Source organism: Leopardus geoffroyi, chromosome C3 (genome assembly GCF_018350155.1).
Source record: "Leopardus geoffroyi isolate Oge1 chromosome C3, O.geoffroyi_Oge1_pat1.0, whole genome shotgun sequence".
NCBI classification, from domain to species: domain Eukaryota; kingdom Metazoa; phylum Chordata; class Mammalia; order Carnivora; family Felidae; genus Leopardus; species Leopardus geoffroyi.
In genome coordinates, this window is record NC_059338.1 from 55,508,035 (window position 1) to 55,527,302 (window position 19,268).

Below are 19,268 nucleotides of genomic sequence, written 5' to 3' on the forward strand. Positions count from 1 at the left end.
ACCTTGCAATCCAGCAATTCCACTTCTTGGTATTTATCTGAAGAAAATTAAAATACTAACTCAAAAAGATATATGCACTCCCCCCCCCCATTTATTGTGGCTTTATAATACCAAAGGTATAGAAACAACCTAAATGTCTATCATTGGATGAATGAATAAAATGAAGACACACACACACACACACACACACACACACACACACGCACACTGGAATATTATTCTGCCATAAAAAGGAATGAAATCTTGCCATTTCAGACAACATGGCTGGACCCTGACAGCATTATGCTAAGTGAAATAAGTCAGAGAAAGACAAATACCATATGCTCTCACTTACACCTGGAATCTTAAAAACAAACAAGAAAACAAAACGCTAAAACCAAGCTCACAGATACAGAGAACAGATTGGGGGTTGCCAGAGGCAAGGGCTGAGAAAGTAGGTGCAATGAGTGAAGGGGGTCAAAAGGTACAGAATTCCAGTTATAAAATAAGTCATGGGGATGTAATATACAACATGGTGACTATAGTTAATAATACTGTACTGCATATTTGAAAGTTACTAAGAGTTGACACACAAAAAAGCTTCCCAGGTATATTAGTTTTCTATTACTGCTGTAATGATTTACCACAAACTTACTGGCTTAAAACAAAATAAATTTATTATCTTATACATCTATAATGCATTAGTCCAAAAGAGTTCTAAGTGAGCTAAAATCAAGGTGTTGGCAGATTTGAATCCCTCCTGGAGGCTCTACGGGACACTCAGTTCTCTCACCTTTTCCAGCTTCTAGAGGCTGACTTTCCATCTTCAAATCCAACAACCATCAGTTAAGTCTTTCTCATATTGCATCAGTCTGACATTGACTTCTCTGCCTCCCTCTCCTACATTTCAAGACCCCTGTGATTGTGTTGGGCCCACCCAGATAATCAAGAATACTTTCCTATTAGTTGATTTACAGTATCAAAATCAAATGCATCTGCTACGTTAATTCCCCTTTGCCATGTAATGTAATATATTCATAGGTTATGAAGATTAGAACATGGACATATGTAGGGACCATTATTACCAGATCAGATGACTCCGATGTGAAGCCGAGAACTACTGGTTTACCCACAAGATTGGCTCAAGAAGTGGCCCAGTTAGCAAGCTGAGCCATGATGGAAGACTGGAGGCACACTGAAGAATTGTTGTGTTGGGGAGGGTGGAGAAGGGGCAATAGCCAGCGTCACCAATTTTACATTGTTGCAGAACTGGTCCTGCAGGAAGGGGAGAGGGTTGTAAGGTGATTTATTATCATTCAGCCTCCAATAGATCTGGGAAGTTAAATTGTACACTATCCAGGGGTACCCGGGTAGTTCAGTTGGTTAGATGTCCAACTGTTGATTGACCCTTGATTTCAGCTCAGGTCATGATCTTAGACAGTCGTGAAGCCCCACATAGGGCTTTGCACTGGGAGTGGAACCTGCCTGAGAGTCTCTCCCTCTCCTTCTGCCCCTCCCCCGCAAGCAAGAACACACACATGATCTCTCCCTCTCTCTCTCTCTCAAAAAATAAAAATAAAATTATGCACTACTTCAAGGATGGCTGTTGATCTACACTCAGGAGTAGCCATTACAGAAAATGTAGGTCATAACCCAAAATGGGAATTTAACAGACTTTTGAGACTGGTAGCTATCATCTTCCTCCTTTTTTCATGGTTTTTTTTTCATGTTTTATTTTATATTTGAGAGAGAGAGAGAGAGAGAGAGAGAGAGAGAGAGACAGAGTATAAGCAGAGGAGGGGCAGAGGGAGAGGGACAGAGACAGAATCTGAAGCAAACTCCTGGCTGTCAGCACAGAGCCCAACGTGGGGCTCAAACTCACAAGCTCTGAGATCATGACCTGCGCCAAGTGGGACGCTTAACCGACTGAGCCACCCAGGCGCCCAGCCTGTTCCCTGTTTTATGCTCACTCAGAGCTGGGTGTATGCCAGGTTCTCAAGTGCTCTGTAGACGCTCGCCTAGAGTGGAAGATGCGAATTACCTGCCCATGGGTTGAATAGGTCTTGAAGATACTTCCTGATTGGCCAACATTTTAATATTCACACACACAGATACATTCAGGATTTCTGCTTGTCTTAAAAGATCTAGCAGTGCTGGCACAGCGCTCCAGGACAGTGCTCACTCGGAACAGCTGCTGCCTTTTGATGGGGCACTTCCTCTCTGGTTTGCCACGGGCTTCTTCCCAGCCTTTATGTTTTACGTCTCACTTCACTTCATGTTACTTGCCTAGTCTGGAAGGTGTCTGAGTTCACGGGCTTCCCCCACTCCAGAATTCATGTGCCTAGTTAGGCAAAATTCTCATAAAGACCCATCTGCCTGTCATCCATATAAAAGTGAATAGCTCTTAGATGTTAACTAAACTTATTTTGGTGATCATTTTGCAATATATACAAATAATCATGTTGTACTCCTGAAACTAATTAATGTGGTATGCCAATTACCTCGATAAAAAATAAAAAGAAAATGGAAACTCATCCCCCCCCCCCCCCCCCCCCCGCCAAAAGAAGGGATAGCTCTCCATTGAGAAAGATGGGATACAGGCCGAGGGCAGTGCCTGTACACAGAAACCCCTTTCCTCACAACTTAGGGAGCACAGTGAGGGGAGTCAGGACTAGTGTTTGAGTAAATGGCCTGAGCCACCACGTGATCCAGTGAGCAAAGCGGTCTCCATTGGCACAAGGCTTTTTGTAGGAAATTAGGCTGAGAGCTGCACAACTGTTATTTCTGCCCACTGGTCTTTCTTCAGCCTTTGGAGGCACGCATCAGCCGCTTCACTCTTCTTTCACAGCCAGACTTCCCCGATTTTTAACACAACTATCGGCACACCTGCAGGCCTTTTCCCACCTCCAAGGAGGCTTCTCTCCAACAAGCCTGCCTAACTCCCAGGACGACTCTCCTCAGACATAGCTGAGATCCAGTCTTCACTCTGGTAATTCCCTAGTTTGGCTGTGCCACCCAAATGAGCTATTCAAAAGTCAGTACAGCTAGAAAGAGAGGACTGAAGGGCAGTCAGACTAGACCCTTTGACTCAGACCCTGTTCCCCTATCACCTATCCTAACCTTGCATGAACTTACAGAGTAGAAAACAACGGAGGATCCCCAAACTAGGGCCCTTTGAGGTGCAGGGGCGTGACACGGGATGGCTCCAGGGTAGATCATCCCCTAAGGAACACCAAGTTTTTATAATGGGTAAAATCCAAAAATTCTACTCTGTCCTCACATCCTTCTTCAATGGGCTGACACAATTTTGTATGGATGACACCCTGTCTTTGAAATATGCTTCACCTCAAGAGCTCAGAGTCCATTTTAAAGGGCCTGTGAAGCAAGCTGGGGTGGTGGAGGGCGACAAGGTGTACTTTCCATGGCACTGCTCATTAAGTCAGCCCTGGCATCATTAGGAGAAATGAACTTCAAGCCAATCTCAGAACTGCTGGTTTCACAGTTGTACAAGCTTGATGCTTCTGGCTCCAGTGAGATCTGGGATTAGATGTAGTTTTGGCTTAACTTTCCTTTATCTCATTAAATAAGACAGCTTACGTAAATCACTTAAGGAGTTATCGGAACATGTTAATTTTTATTGCTAATCCATGTTTGCTGCCCATTCTTAACCACCTTTCCTTCCACCACAGCTCTCTACGCTGGGTCCCACATGCAGCTGTCACTCAGCGAAGGTGAGTAAACCGACTTTAGTCGGTTTAGACAGACTTTAGTCTCTGTCTCTGACATGCACAGTTATGGGGGCCACTTGTATCCACCCCTTCTGCCGAGAACAGAACAAACAGCTTAGGCTACAAGGTTTGGATAGCTGGGGAAAGCTGCTTAGTAAAGCGGGTTAGCCAGATTCTTAAAACTCGGGATGTCAGCGGCAGTTCTATCTGGAGGGAGGCAGAGTGGATGTTCTGTCAAATCTGTCTCACATCTATGGGAATCCTGCTCTTTTTACAGTCTTTTGGCACAGAATGCTGTGCTATCTCCCTGGAGATCATTCCTACAGAGACAATAGGAAGATAAAGCAAAAGCAAACCAGCGCTCAAAGTTGATTGTCTTCCATCCTAAGGAGCTTGGTGTAGAGTCATTAAGGCATCAGCTGGGAATCCTGCTCCAGGACACAGTACAGGGAAGCAGAGGGGATCAACCAAGTGGAACTAAAGAGGACAAGACGGGAAGGACATTTTTTATTTTCCCAGATCTTCAGGCAACCTCGCTAAGCTAGAGGTCGCATGCAGCTGAGTATGAAACCAAGAAAAATATGAGGCTTAAAAAATATGGTGCATTATATTTCTTCAATCTCTCACAGGCCAGGAGCCCAAGGCCAGTCCGGCACGAAGCTGAGCAGACTTCCCGGCCTCAGCAATCACACGATCTTCACGGTCTTGAGCATCTCTGACAGTATGTAGGTGTCATCCCATCCCCTCCCAGGCTTCCGCAGGGTCTGCTCCAAGGCCTGGGCCATTTCCAAGAGCTCTGGCGTGGAAAGTTTCTGCTCCGGGTGCAGCTGACAGAACAGGATCTCGTTTACTTCACCTTCAATTCGCCGGACATACAGCAGAGGGAACACGGCCTTGAGCCCGGTCAGCACTGAGTCCTTCAGCCCCAAGTCTCGGCACACAAGGTTGAGGATAAAGACACCTAGGGTGTGGCAAGGAAAGAGTCACATCCTGCAGATCAGGGGACACGTCGGAGACAAGGTTCCGCGCTTAGAAATATACCAATTCCTGCCCCAGGGACACTGGTGGGCTAAGAAAACACAAGTGCTTTGAGTTTGCACAGAACACACCACATAAAAAGAGAGAAGAGCATGGGGAATATGTGAACTATGAGAAAACTTCAAGTTAATTTTTTCCTCTTCCATGCTGCTAACAAATTATTTTATCATTCTCTACACCTCAGTTTCCTAAAGAATTGCTTTGAGAAAGAACTAATATCCCCAAGGGGAAAAAAAACAAACACACACAGGGATGTTACGTTCTTGGCATGTACCTTATGGAGTACATAATGAGAGGGCCAATCAAAGGGCCAATGTTACCTGACTTGTGACAATTAAGGTTCTGAATATCTCTGTTCACCCAAGTACCTGACACCAAAAAAAAAAAAAATCTTGGAGGCTGTCAACATATGGATGAAGAGCTCCAGTGTCCAAGTCGCAAGGACTTGGGCTGAAGCTCCAGCTGTCACTCTGTGTCACCTTGGCAAAGTCTCTTTACTTCAGTTTCCTCATTTGAAAATGGGCTGCTATGAAGAGGAAATACCATTCTGCCTAGTCCAGGGCATGTGGAAAGAAATCAAATGGCAGCTAACGTGACCAAGCTGGTGGAAATGTGAATTGCTACATTCACTTTGTAAAACTGTGCAGCAGCACCTAGAAAACTCGAGCATACACGTGATCTATGTTCTAGCAATCACAAGCCTTCATATATGCCCAACAGACCTGCAAATCTATTTCACCAAAAGGCATCTACTGGAACGTTATGGTCAGTACTACTTATAAAAGTCCCACATAATCCAATACCAACCACCAGGAGAATGGAGACACGAATGTGGTACAGTCACACGATGACACTACACAGCAATATAAAGGAACAATATAAACACAGCACCATAGATGAATCTCACAAACATCATATTGAGCGAAAGAAAACACTTAAAGACCACATTCCATAAGAGTCCATTTATATAAACAACAAAAATGGGCAAAACTAAGCTGTGCTAACTTAAGTTAGGATAGTCACTATCCTTGAGAGGAGAATGAGTTACTGGAAGGAAGTAAGAGGTAGACTTTCTGGGGTGCTGGAAATGTTCTGTGTTTGATGAGAATAAATAAGAGTGTCCAATTTGGGGCAACTCACTGAGCCACACACTTCTGACATGAGCATTTTTCTTTTTTTTTAAAGTTTTTTTTTTTTTTTTCAACGTTTATTTTTGGGACAGAGAGAGACAGAGCATGAATGGGGGAGGGGCAGAGAGAGAGGGAGACACAGAATCGGAAACAGGCTCCAGGCTCTGAGCCATCAGCCCAGAGCCCGACGCGGGCTCGAACTCACGGACCGCGAGATCGTGACCTGGCTGAATTCGGATGCTTAACCGACTGCGCCACCCAGGCGCCCCAACATGAGCATTTTTCATTTGAAAAGAAAAACAAATTTAAAGGACCCACCCCTCCTCCCTCCCCAACCTTTGTCTTCCTACCTTCAGGAGTCAAGATGCTTTTGACCTTCTGCAGGAAAGGCTGGTCCACAAAAGCCGGCGGCGGACAACTCATCCCCAGTGTTGGGTCCTTACTGTCTACATCAAACATGATGACGCTGTAGTGGGGCCGCACTGGGAAAGAGAAGCAAACAAGGCCCTGCCTGACACCACTTACACGCCTACACCGCATCTCCCCTGTGACCTGTGGGGGCCGCAAGCGGCTCAGTTAGGATGACGTGGAGGCTGTGGTTCGTCTGTAAGGGCACTGATGTCACTGTCAGGGGAGTCGTTGTCAGTCAGGGTTCTCCTGTGAGCACCCCACCTGAGGGACAGGGCATTCATCTCATCTTCTTCCACATTTGAAAGCACTTTCCAGGGGCACCTGGATGGCTCAGTTAAGCATCTGACTTTGGCTCAGGTCATGATCTCATGGTTCGTGGGTTCAAGCCCTGCGTCTTGGAGCCTGCTTCAGATTCTGTGTCTCCCTCTCTGTCCCTCCCCTGCTCGCACCCTGTCTCTCTTTCTCTCTCTCTCTCTCAAAAATAAACAAACATTAAAAAAGAGGCACTTTCAAAAGACTTCCAAACACATTAATGGTGTCCTCTAGCTTGATTACTACTTGATGAAGGGTCCATTTGTACCAGTATTTTGACCTAGCAGAACATTAGAGACTGGGAATGTTCTAAACACTTAGAAACCTGGGCTCCGTTCCTAATAAACTGAGTCAAAAACACTGGACAGGGAAGGAACAGATGGGGAGGGGAGATGGGAAGCTTCTGGTATTTTTCTTAAACTGCCAGGTAATTCTAAATACAGGCAGAGTTGAGAACCATTGATCTAGGCAAAGCAGCTGCCTAAGCCTTTAGGGACTGACCCAGCAAATGTTTGCAGGACAAAAACGTTCTCAAATTAAAGTTGGTATATCTTTTCTAGTTAATTGAACAACAGCTGACTCAGGAAAGATAGATTTGCTAAATGGGTGAGAAAGACCTGATTATGAACCAGATGCACTCCTTTGTATGATGGGAATGTCTTTTACAAGGGGTAAGTCTGCAATGCTACTGACTTTTAGCAAACTTTGAGACTATGATAATGATTATTCATTAACTAATAAATCTTGACTTAGGACTCCTACAAGCCGGTTAGTATCCACAGCACAGATCTCATTTTGGTTTCTTAGACAGCAGAACATGTTGGCTCATCAAAGTCCAAGGACAACCATTGCCCCCATTTGTAGCACTGAGCCCTCCAACAATCTGGAAGGTGGCTGTTAGACATGATCGCCAGGCTGTTCAACACTGACCGACAGGCAATCACAATGGCAACACATCACGCACGAAGTGCCTGCCAGGAGCCTAGCACGGTTTTAAGGGTTTCCCATGTATTGGCTAGGTTGGGCCTGGGCCCCCACACTGGCCCCAGACTCAGACAGGTAACCTGTGAAACTCTGATATAGTTTAGTTCAGTTTGCAATGACCGTGAACGCACCATCTGTCCACCCAGCACCAAAGGACTCACCCCCCGCATCCTGATTTGCCACACCCTCCTGGGAGCTACTCTAATCCAGCGAGAGCCAGAGTATCAGGTATGGAACGGGCAGACCAGGAAGGGTGGGTGGCCTAAGCTCCCCAGGTTCCCTTAAGCCTGGACCAGCCTGACTGACTTCTCCCTGAGGGACACACACTCCAGAAAGCACCAGTCACGGGAGCCTACATGTAAAGTGGCAGAAGGACCAGAGGAGCGACTGCAGAACATTAACATGCCTTTTGTCCTCCGTCTGGGATATGAATCATTAGAGCAAAATGGAGCCTTCACTCCATCAGAATCCCCGCCGAGTGGCATCTATATCAGGGTTTCACATCCTCAGCACGACTGCCATCTGGGGCCAGACGATTCTTTGTCGTGGGTGGCCGTCCTGGGCGCTGCAGGATGTTTAGCAGCATCTTCAGGCTCTACTCATGCGCTGCCCGGAGCAGCCCTACCCAGTGGTTACAACCACCAAACACCCGTCTGCAGCCACTGCCCAGCGCCCCGCAGGTTTACAGTCACCGGGCTACACGAACGCTATCTCTGGCTTCACCTCCAGCTGAAAGATTTACAAAACACCTCCTGACACACACCACACCCCAAATCTTTTCCCCCTTCTGCTCACCTGACTACAGATGTTAGGTTCCATGGGAAGGTGAGGAAGTGGCAAGGACACAGGGTCAGAAGAGAATCAGGAGAGAAGCCCACTGATCTGTTAGTGCCACAAGGGCAGAAACAGTGTGGGGTTTTTCACTGTTGTTGTTTTTATTATTTATTTATTTATTTGGGCAAGAGAGAGAGAGTAGGGGAGGGAGAGAGGGAGATAGAGAATCTTAAGTAAGCTCCACGCCTGGCGTAGAGCTCAATGTCGGGCTCGATCTCACAACCATAACATCATGACCTGAGCCGAAATCAAGAGTCAGACGCTTAACCAACTGAGCCACCCAGGCGTCCCAGAAGTGAGTTCTCCTAGCACAGTGCTGAGCATATGGCTAGCACTCTATATTTACTGAATCAACATGTCAACCAATGAATGAAGAAATGAACAGGTGAAAGACTGGGACGATCCTAATGCTGCTCTCTTACAGAGGAATTCTAGAAGCCCTTGCAGGTCTGCCAAGCTTGGATTACTCTTCCCTCAACATCCCTCCGAATTCTCCAATTGCAGTACCTTCTCTTCCTGCCAGGCTGGTAATATAGTCCAGGCCATCTGCAATGTGGACCTTCATCCGGTCGCTCTGGGAGAAGCCAAACCATTGGGTGGCCACTTCCAACATGGAGGGGTCGATCTCCACAGCATCAATGCAGGACTTCGGGAAATGATCGTGGACAAACAGGGGGAGGCTGCCCCCGCCCAGGCCTACCACCAACAATGCCAGTGGGGTCTCTGCAATAAAGGAAGAAAGCATCATTTTACTATCTTCTCATGAACAGTTTTGTATCAGCCTCGGGGAGAGTAAAGAGGGCAGGGGGAGTCGGATCACTGGCTCTGCCCAGAGGATACAAGATTTAAAGGCCTAGCTTCTCCGTCTCATCCCAAAAACGCAGGAGCCAATCTGACATCTACATCTGAAAACTCAACCCTGGCCTCACAATCCTTCCTTTACTAGATCCAGAAGAGGAACCAGCACATGGTTCTTTGGGGACCCTTAAAGTCCCAAGGCACTCAGCTGACATCATACCAAGAGTCCCCACCATGAGCATTAGACTCCCCCTAGGAATTGGGAGGGACAACAGCCAACATCTTGCTCATGATCACAAGGCAGTGTAGATGCAATGCCCTCTGCCCAGCTTTCAACTCAAAGGCCACAACTGCCCTCTCAGACACATCAACCAAGTGAGGGCAATAAATCCACGTTCCAGAAATCACAGGAAAACAAAGGCCCACATCCTAGTCCTAAGTACAGAGAAACCACAGAAAACACAGGGGGATAGAAGTAGACAAGAAACAAGAAAGAATCACTAAAAGGAGACATTAAACATAGATTAACGTCTGAGGATTAAACATAAGAACTGACACTCTAGGGACATACAATACCGAGACAGGGTGTTTCAACAAGACATAATCAGGACTCTTGGGAAAGACAATGACAACCTACACAGGAACATGAACATTTTTGCTACTGTGGTCAGATCCAAACCTGTTATTAATAATACGGCTATTACCGTACTACCAACAACATGGCTTTTTAAGTAAAAATTTAAGAAAGAATTGCATCTGGTGCTCAAATGATGCATTACTGATAACCCAGAAATTCTCCTAAAGTACAAAGGCCATTTCTGGAGTCATGATTTTTAAATGCTCCACTGGTTACAGGAGTAGATACATATGCAAGCACTCAGCAAACTGAAATACTTATAATGTGTACTTTATGTATCTCCCCAAATATATGTTATACCTTAATATTTTAAATAAACGAACAAAATAGAATTCTAATAGAATTTAGACATCAACACATGCAGCCATTTCAAGATTACAATTTGAGTTTGAGGGAAAAGTGACTGATAAACTTAGAAGATGGTCAGGAAGAAGAAAGATATAAATGCATGTGCATTTGTTGGTCTGCAATGGCTGCTGTCAGACTGGTCTGTAAGCTTACTTGCCCCGACTGTGGGAGGCAGTGCACCCCGCTTACCTAGGAGCAGCTCCGGGCTTCTCAGCAGGGCAAGGCCAGCAATCATTGCTTTGTGGTGTTCACAGCACAAGTAACTCTTGTCAATGGACTGCCCCGGGGCTGCAGGGAGGTCCTCCGGAGTGTCAGTGGGCCGCTGCTTCTTCCTGTCCTTTTTCCGTTTCTTCTGGGCTAAATGAGAGATAGAGATAATGAGGTACTATGCTTAGCACCCCAGTCCGGGGAAAGCAAGACTTACCAGCAGCATTGTGCTGTAGCTAGCTTGATCCAACTCAAGAACCCAACTGCTAAATATACACAAATTTTGTGACATGGTTGACATGTTGGTAGTTTGAAATCTGCCTGTGGTGGCCTTTATTACGCCACAGAAATTGGCAAACAGTATACATCAGGGCTTTTTGCCCCCAAAATACAATTGTTAAACATTTAACACATACCATTGGATACCAGATACTCAAAAAAGGAAAAATGGCAAAAACACACCCAAAAACCTGGGAAAACTAAACTGAGGAGTCCTAGCCCCTTTGCCCTGAGAAATATAAGGCCACTAACAGGGTAAGTCTATTCACAAATCCTTTTAGAGAAGGACTTAAAATTACTAATTACCTCCTCTATGACTATGCTACAACTTCTAATTATTTAACTCTTATAGCGACCTTATAATTCCCATATTAGGCAGATGGAAAAACTGAGGATCTGAAGAGTTAATAATTAGTCCCAGTATCAGGAGGTGCAGACAGAATGTGAACCCGGGACTGCCTGTCTCCAACGCCTATCATCCCTCCACTATACCATACAGTCAGTAATACACACTGCCCTGCTAGACGAGGAAATCACAAGTGTTCACCAAAGGGAAGAAATCCTATAAAGGCCCCACTCCTTCCCTCTGGTATATAGTAAACAGATGCTCATTTTTCACCGTATACATTGATTTTCGAACGGATTACACTGAGCAGTATTGCTTTTATAATACAAACATACACAATTGGCGAACATAGCAGGTGAAACAAACTCTTGTTTTCCCCACCAGTGGGAGTTTCTGAGTGGCATCTGGGAGACTGCTTAAAAGGGATCCTAAAGGACCTGGCCTGGATCTTCACAGTCCAATATTGTAGCCACTAGCCACCTGTGGCCATTGAATTGTAAATGTAACTTAATTACAATCAAATACATTAAAGATTCGTTCCTTAGTTACCCACATTCCACATGCTCAGCAGCCACATATGGTTAACGGTTACCATTTGGGCAGCTAAGTGGATATTAAACCCTCCCTCCATTTCAGAAAGTTGTACTGAATAGCACTGGACTAGATGACCTCTAAGTACCCACCAACTCTAATGCCCTCTCTAAAACATGCTAGGGAGTGTGCTGTGAAGGAGGGCAGGGTTCACCTGTACCCTCCATGCTTGTGGCTCCCCTCACAGAGCCTTACTGAATGAATATACAGATGCATAAGGAGAATGTACAAAACAGATGGCGTAGACGCTGAAGGCATTAAAGTGACAATCACATTTATTTGGTAAGCTACCACCCCAGCTCCTTATCATTTCAGAGTCTTTGCTCAAGAACAAAACACACCTCTGTTCTGTTTATTGTCACTTAGACTGAGTCCAGATGGTAACAGGACAACTCGAAGAGCCACGTGCCTCTGATCACACGTACCCAGGTCTGTCCTACAACTTGGCCAAGCTCCCAACACTTTCTGACCACCCCAAGTGGAGAGTCCATGCCATGACCGCTAGGGTCATGTGTGATGACACCTCACCTCTGTGGGACACATCCTTCAGCAACCTAGCTTCTGACTGCACCACATTCCTGTTGCTGAGGAAGATCAGCCGCCGGAAGTAGCGCTTGTCATCCCCCTGCACGTCCTCGACGACATAGTTGCCACTCAAGGGACTGCAGGCTTGGTGCTGAACGGTCCGGACCCCAATGTCCCCACCCACAGACAGAAAGGGCACCTGAAGATGTAACAGAGATGCGGTCAAACACCAGCTCAATCAAGAAACAGGAGAAATTTTAATCCTGTCATGGAATCCTCCTATCAAGCTTCTGGGCAGCAAGAACCTAAAGATTTGCCTTTCTATTAAAGAACTTTTCGGGGCGCCTGGGTGGCGCAGTTGGTTAAGCGTCCGACTTCAGCCAGGTCACGATCTCGCGGTCCGTGAGTTCGAGCCCCGCGTCGGGCTCTGGGCTGATGGCTCAGAGCCTGGAGCCTGTTTCCGATTCTGTGTCTCCCTCTCTCTCTGCCCCTCCCCCGTTCATGCTCTGTCTCTCTCTGTCCCAAAAATAAATAAACGTTGGAAAAAAAAAAAAAATTAAAAAAAAAAAAAAACAAAAAAGAACTTTTCTACAGCTTTTCGATAGATCACAAAAGGCTTAATTCACTTTTTTGAAATCCAGTTGAACACATAAAGATCCCTGAAACCATTAGTGAAATCCAATTGGTTCTCCCTAAGAAGACAATGAGTTTCTCAGGGCACCTGGGTGGCTCAGACGGTTAAGCATCCAATTCTTGATCTTGGCTTAAGTCATGATCTCACGGTTCGTGGGACCAAGCCCCGTGTCAAGCTCCACGCTAACAGCACAGAGTCTGCTTGGAATTCTCTCTCTCTCTCTGCCCACCCCCTGCCCATGCTCGCTCACTCTCTCTCTCTCGCTCTCTCTCAAAAATAAATAAATATACTTTAAAAAATTTTAAAAAGAAAAACATGAGTTTTTCAATAAGAATCCTTAAAAGGGCTTTCCATAAATGCTAGAGGGAATGCACAGCAGGGGGCTAACTATGAAAGAAGGAATCAGAACAGGGATAAAGATAACAAATCCACAGGGAAAGCAACCATTCCAAGTTTGAATAAATTTCTCCCTTCCCTCAATTATTCACATCTTTTCCCCCATTTTTCTAAACAGGAGAAAAAAATTAAGAGAAAACTATATTTTCCCCCTAGACTTTTCCATAACCTTTCCCAATCTTTACATCTATTTCTTTTTAATTTTTTAAAAGTTTTTATTTATTTTGAAAGACACAGCACAAGTTGGGGAGAGGCAGAGAGATGGAGGGGGAAGGAGAGAGGGAGAGAGGGAGACAGAGAATATCCCAAGCAGGCTTCGCACCATCAGCACAGAACCCATGTGGGCTCAAACTCACAAACCATGAGATCATGACCTGAGTCAATATCCAGAGTCATGCTTAACCAACTGACCCACCCAAGCGCCCCTACAACTATTCCTTTTTACAGATTTCCAAGAGAATCCCAGGGACTGCTGACTCTGCAGAGATGCAGGCCCTAGAGAGAAGGTCACAAATGAACCTCCCTACAGGATCTATATCTCTGATGGACCAATAGCAAAGTCTGCCAGGAAGAATCAAACACACATTCATCTGTAAACACAAGTCAGCCTAGTGAGCAGAAGCACAGGTGAGAACCAGGGGTCTAGGTTCATCTTCTCAGATCTGTCACTACTGCAAAGAGCCTCCAGGCACCTTGGCTTTCCTGTCAAAGATAAATTCCTCACTATAAAGTACCTGCAATAAAGTTACCTTTTCGCTACCCTGAGCAGGATGGAACAAGACAGTGTCAATGGACAATACCACATCATTCTTTTGGCAAAAACCTTCAGTTTCCTTACCAGCAATGTTAATATCCTGAAAACTAACCTAAGCTGTATGGCTCTTTTTCATTCTCCAATCAGATAATGAGGATTCTAAGAAGGAAGATGGTCAAGGAAGGCCTGCACAAAGAGGGGAAAGAGAAACACAGTCTGTACAATCCACAGTAGAAAGAGCTAGAGCCTGCAAGGTGGACAGCATTTCCTCTGTGCCATCTATGAGGAGTCTCGAGGCCCCACACACACAGATGCTACCCTGGGTCTCAATGGTCTCAAGAAAAGCCACCGCTCACCTTCCTCTCACTGCCCGGGGCAAGAGAACATAAGCTCTGCCCACTTAGCTCGCAGCTGTTGACATGCCCTCCAGGAATAGACAGGGGCACAGACACTGGTCCTAGCTCCTTCCAAGACACCCTCTGCCTTCCTGGCTGCTAATACGACTTGTCTAGAGATCCGTGTATGCTGCTGCCGAAGCTCTGTTACCTGCTGCTGGGTGGGCATCCCGGCAGGGGCCAGCTCCAGGACTCTGGCTGACAGCTCGGCCTGGATGCTGTCCATGCCTTCGTACTGCTGACCTCGGTGAAGGGCCACGGTGATCAGCCTCCTGAAGCCTGCGCTGGCTGCCAGCTGCTTCCGACCCTCCTCCATGCCAAAGAGCCACTCGGTCTCGCGACCCTGGGGGACTGGAAAGAGGCACCTGGTGACACTAAGTCCCGGGAAGAGTTGTTCAAGCCCCAGCCAATAGGAACTACAGGGCAGAGAGTCAGGCCCTGCACAGGACAAGCAACCCTTCCAACTGTGACCCAGTGAGGGCTATCAACTCCCTAGTGCACAATGCCCAGAGCAAAGAAGCCATCAGACACATGGTAGGTCCCACATTACATGTATATAAGGGGAGAGAGGCAGGTACCTAGTGCAAAAAAAAAAAAAAAAAAAAAGCAATGATACTAACGCTTGTTACATGCCAGGCATTATTTCAAGAAATTTACAAACAGAAACTAATTCATTACTCACAACAGTCTAAGATACAGGTAGTATTATTACTCCTAGTAATATTACGACTCCAAGGAAATTGAGACACAGAAGTTAAGCTATTTGCACAAGTTCACACAGGTACTAAATGGGGAAGCTGGGATTCAAACCCAGGCACTCCAGCCCCACCCTCCATGGCTGTATCCGCTGTACTATTATTTGTTTTCATTGGTGGACAGGTAGAATTATGGAATACTTGGGAAAATGGCTCAGTTGTCAGCAAATTACCAGCATGATGTCTTCAAAATCTTGCATTTTGTCCACAATTTCCTACTTCGGAAGGCATTTCCTCATTCTCTCTTCTGATCATTACTGAGCCAATCTGGTATCACTTAACACCCTTCAATAATGACACTGATGTTTATAAAGCACTTACCATGTGTGAGGCACCATTCTGAGAGAGTTTACACTTCTCAAAACTACACAACACAGTTGATCTTACTTTAGAGATGAGGAAACTGAGGCACAGAAAGGAAAGGAATGTCCAAAGTCACACCACCAGGAAGTGACCAAGCCAGAACTGAAACCCAAACAGTCAATTCTTTAGCTACTACTCTCCCTATATTCAACAGAAAAGCACAGAAATGTCCCCAGGTCACACAGCTCACAGGCTCCAGAGCTGGGACTCTGTCACTCCCATGACTCCATGTGACAAAGTAACTCCTATCTCTACAATATGAGACGTACCTATACTCATCTGCGTCACTCTCTGTCCTCCCTACCAAATCCATTCTCACACGTCATCGGGCCTTTCCAAAGGGAGATGTGAAGAAATAAGCCCCAAATCTAAGCAGGTAGCCGGATAGCTGCTGTGCCCCCTCCCTCACGCCCTGGCTGGTCTCACTTCTTAAAGTGCCACCCCCGGCAAGATAAAACCAGCCAAGCCATACCCACCACCAAAGCCCCAGCCCCTCAGAGCCAGCCCCTCCAGGGAAGAGAGGGTGCAATCCCAACTCACTGATGAAAATGGCAAAATGATTGTCCCGCGATGGTTTCACAGCGGGGCTGTCCACCACGTGGAGGGTGTAGCGTGGCTCCCCTGTGTCCCCATCGCACAAGTCCAGAGAGACACTCCCCAGCCCGGCCTTGCGGTACAGCTGGCCGCACAGCCAGGCATACTGCTGCCGCTCCCGCACTGCCTCAGCCAGCCGCTCGGCACTCTCCAGCCGCACAGGCTTGCCCTGCTCCTGAGCACAGAGCTCAAAGATCTGAAGGGCAGAGCCAGGGCCCGGCCTGAACTTGGTCATGATGAAGGCAAACACAGGCAGGGAGAACCGAGGCTCTGCTTCCAACACCTGGTCCTGGCTGCTGGCCACCTGGTGCACCCTCACCATCCACCCCTCCCGAGAGAAGTGACCCACTGCTTTCTTCAGGACGTGAGCCTGAGCCAGGGAGATGCAGAGGTAGCGACCGCCCACCTGCAGGACACGGCCAACCTCAGCCAGCATCCTGTCCACTTGTTGCAGGGTCTTCTCCTCCTCATCTGTCAGCACAGCGTCCAGGGTGCCCTTGTCCAACACCACCTGGAACGAAGCGTCGGCAAACTCCATCTGGGTCATGTCCATCTTCAAGAAGCTCATCTGGGGCCGGCGGCTGGCATTGCGTTCCTTCATCTGCTTGATGACCACCTCACTGATGTCAATGTTCACTATATCCTGATAGCCCACATCATACAGCTGTTCGCTTAGCTCTGAGTTACCACACCCAATCACCAGCACCTGAGGGAAAAAGCCAACAAGACGAAAGTGATCAAGGCAACGGAATGACCTGCACGTACTTCCCGGGATCGAGTCTCGCCTTGGCTGGTGCAAGTTTTCAGAAGGTGCAGATGCTATGCACAGGACGGAGCACCGTTACAGAGGTGATTCTAGGCTCTATGTTGAAACACTAATAGTTAGAGAAACTCACAAGTGAAAACCACATTCAGCCACAACAATGCAAGTTATGTATAAATAGACTTTCCATACTGCAAAAACAAACAAATCCTGCTTGTTCTTTTCTCTGAAGAAAGCATTTATTACTCAAGAACTGATAGGAAGTCACACAATCAAGATATAGTAGAGTTCAAATCTCCTGTTTTACTACTGAAAACCTAGTTGTGGCAAAATCCTATTCCACTCATGCCTTCAGGTCCACCTAAGGTATTCCGCCATTTTCCAAAGCCAAGCTTAAAAGACAGGTCGTTGCCTCCCTTTCTATGGAGCAATCGCCCACTCATCCTTCAAAGCTCCATCCCAATGTCACCATCTCTGGAAAAGTTTGGTGAGAAGTGCATACGCTGGGACTAGATGGGCCTGAGTTTAAACTCCCATGTGACCACACACTACATGTATGATCTTGGGCAAGAAACTGGATCTCAGAGCCTCAGTTTCCATGTCCTACATGAATGAACCTGACAGAGTTTATTATGAGAATTCAACTCCTGAACAGACAGACAGACAGACACACACACACACACACACACACGCAGCACCCAGCATGTCTGGCACATCCTCCACTAAGGTTAGTTTGCTCCCTTCCTTTTTTCCTACCTCCAGTACAATTCCATCTCTGTCCACCCCGTCGTTGCATTTACCACTTGTCACTTCCGGAACGTGCCCAAGGTTTACGCCTTGCTGCTCTTGTTGCTCACCTTGCTGAGCACAGTGCCTGAAATTCAGTGTGCCCACAACAACGATTTGGCTAACAGATTCCTGTGTCAGTAAAGCCACAAGTACTGTCTGCTCTACACGGATGGACGGTGCCAGAAAAGCACAGGGTCTCTCTAGGAGGCCATACCTAGGTTGCCCAACTAACGAAGTCACTGTCCCAATGAGGCTATTAGTTCAGCGGTGAGCTGGGCGCCGCATGTCTGTTATCCGAAAGCCTTTACAAGAACATTTTTAAATTGCCTACTTTGGGCCGGAATGACGCGCAGAAGCCTCAAAACATGGGCCCAATTAGGGCCCTCACGCCTGTCTCTATCCACCAGGAGTAAAGTTATCATCTGCCACGTTCCCGAGCACACACTCAGGACCGCCAGGCCGCGCGTACCTTTTCCCTGGGTTTGATGTATTTGTGCAGCACGCCGCACAGTTCCAGGTAGGTTCCGTACCACTCGAAAGCTTTCTTTCCTCGCTGCTGGAAGAACTTCTCCCAATAGTCCACGGAGCCAAACTCCTTGGAGCTCTTAGGTAAGAGGTTCATATTCTCACTGTCCGACCAGGCTCGTCTCTCCTAGTCCCTGTGAGGTACCATCGGATGGGCTTCCACACGCGCTGGTCCCGGCACCCTCGGTGGAATTCTTTCCACGACTAATGACCACATTGATTTCTCCCCCGCTCAAACCCCAAGGAGACGTCGCTTACACGCCACCCGCACGCACAACACACTGAACCAAACACACGCTCAGCCCTCCTGCCGGCTGCCAGCCCCAGCCCCAGCCCCACGTGCGGAGCCCCTCACACTTGCCCACAGATGGGCTTCAGAACTGGCAAGCACATCCGGGTGCGCAGCGTCGCGATTGGTCGGCCACCTGGGCCCTCCCAGCGTCTCATTGGTCACTGCTTTTGGTTCCTGGCACCTCATTGGTTGCGAGTTGCACGCCGCACGCCTGCGGCAGCGCCGCAGTCGCCCAGCGTTTATCTACGCGCGGCAGCAGGGGGTGGGGCCGCGGGCGTGAGGCCGGGAGGAGGCGGTGTCGCGGCCTCGGCGGCGGGTTTGCGTCCGAGCGCCGCGCGGGGGCAGCCTTCCTGGGTCCCGGCTTCTCCGCCGACTCTGAGAGCGCGCGCGTCCCGCGCTGTGTTTTCGCCTTCTCTCCGAGCCAGCCCAGTGGCCACTTCTGATGTTGAAGGGCCGAGCCGCCTGACCGAGGGGACGCGAGGAAGAGGAGGCCCCGGAAAAAAAAACCCAAAGAGGAGGCCCCAGGAGCTTAGAGGGAGTGAGGGAAGGAAAGAGTACAGCCCGACCTTGGCAAAAGAAAGTAGTCCCAGCCAGGTTACCTGCTGCATCTCCCGCCCCGCCCTCCCTTAGTTTAACCACTTTACTTGTGTCATTGAGGTTTAATTTGGAGAAAATTGGCACTTGGCGGTACTTTTTCTGCACCAAAATGCACGATCCCACTACTAATGTAATGACCTGAAAATTCAGAAGAGTAACAAGTATGTATTGAGAGGTGCCGGCTCACCCTGTACTCCCCCGAAAGCACGGTATGCAAAATGTAACCCTCCTTTTGAGAAACAGCCTTCTTAGGTTGTCATTCTG

General features: G+C 47.4%; 1 protein-coding gene across 1 annotated transcript; it reads right to left on the bottom strand.

The window, feature by feature from the left end:
- Positions 1 to 3,585: 3,585 nt before the first annotated feature.
- Positions 3,586 to 18,516, bottom strand: METTL13 (methyltransferase 13, eEF1A lysine and N-terminal methyltransferase). Its single transcript, XM_045452930.1, has 8 exons — positions 18,060 to 18,516; positions 15,985 to 16,744; positions 14,478 to 14,677; positions 12,151 to 12,346; positions 10,389 to 10,556; positions 8,924 to 9,139; positions 6,226 to 6,357; positions 3,586 to 4,668 (listed from the first exon to the last, which is right to left on the bottom strand). The coding sequence occupies exons 1-8, from the start codon at positions 18,210 to 18,212 to the stop codon at positions 4,394 to 4,396; spliced, it is 2,100 nt and encodes a 699-aa protein (XP_045308886.1). The 5' UTR covers positions 18,213 to 18,516; the 3' UTR covers positions 3,586 to 4,393.
- Positions 18,517 to 19,268: the final 752 nt, after the last annotated feature.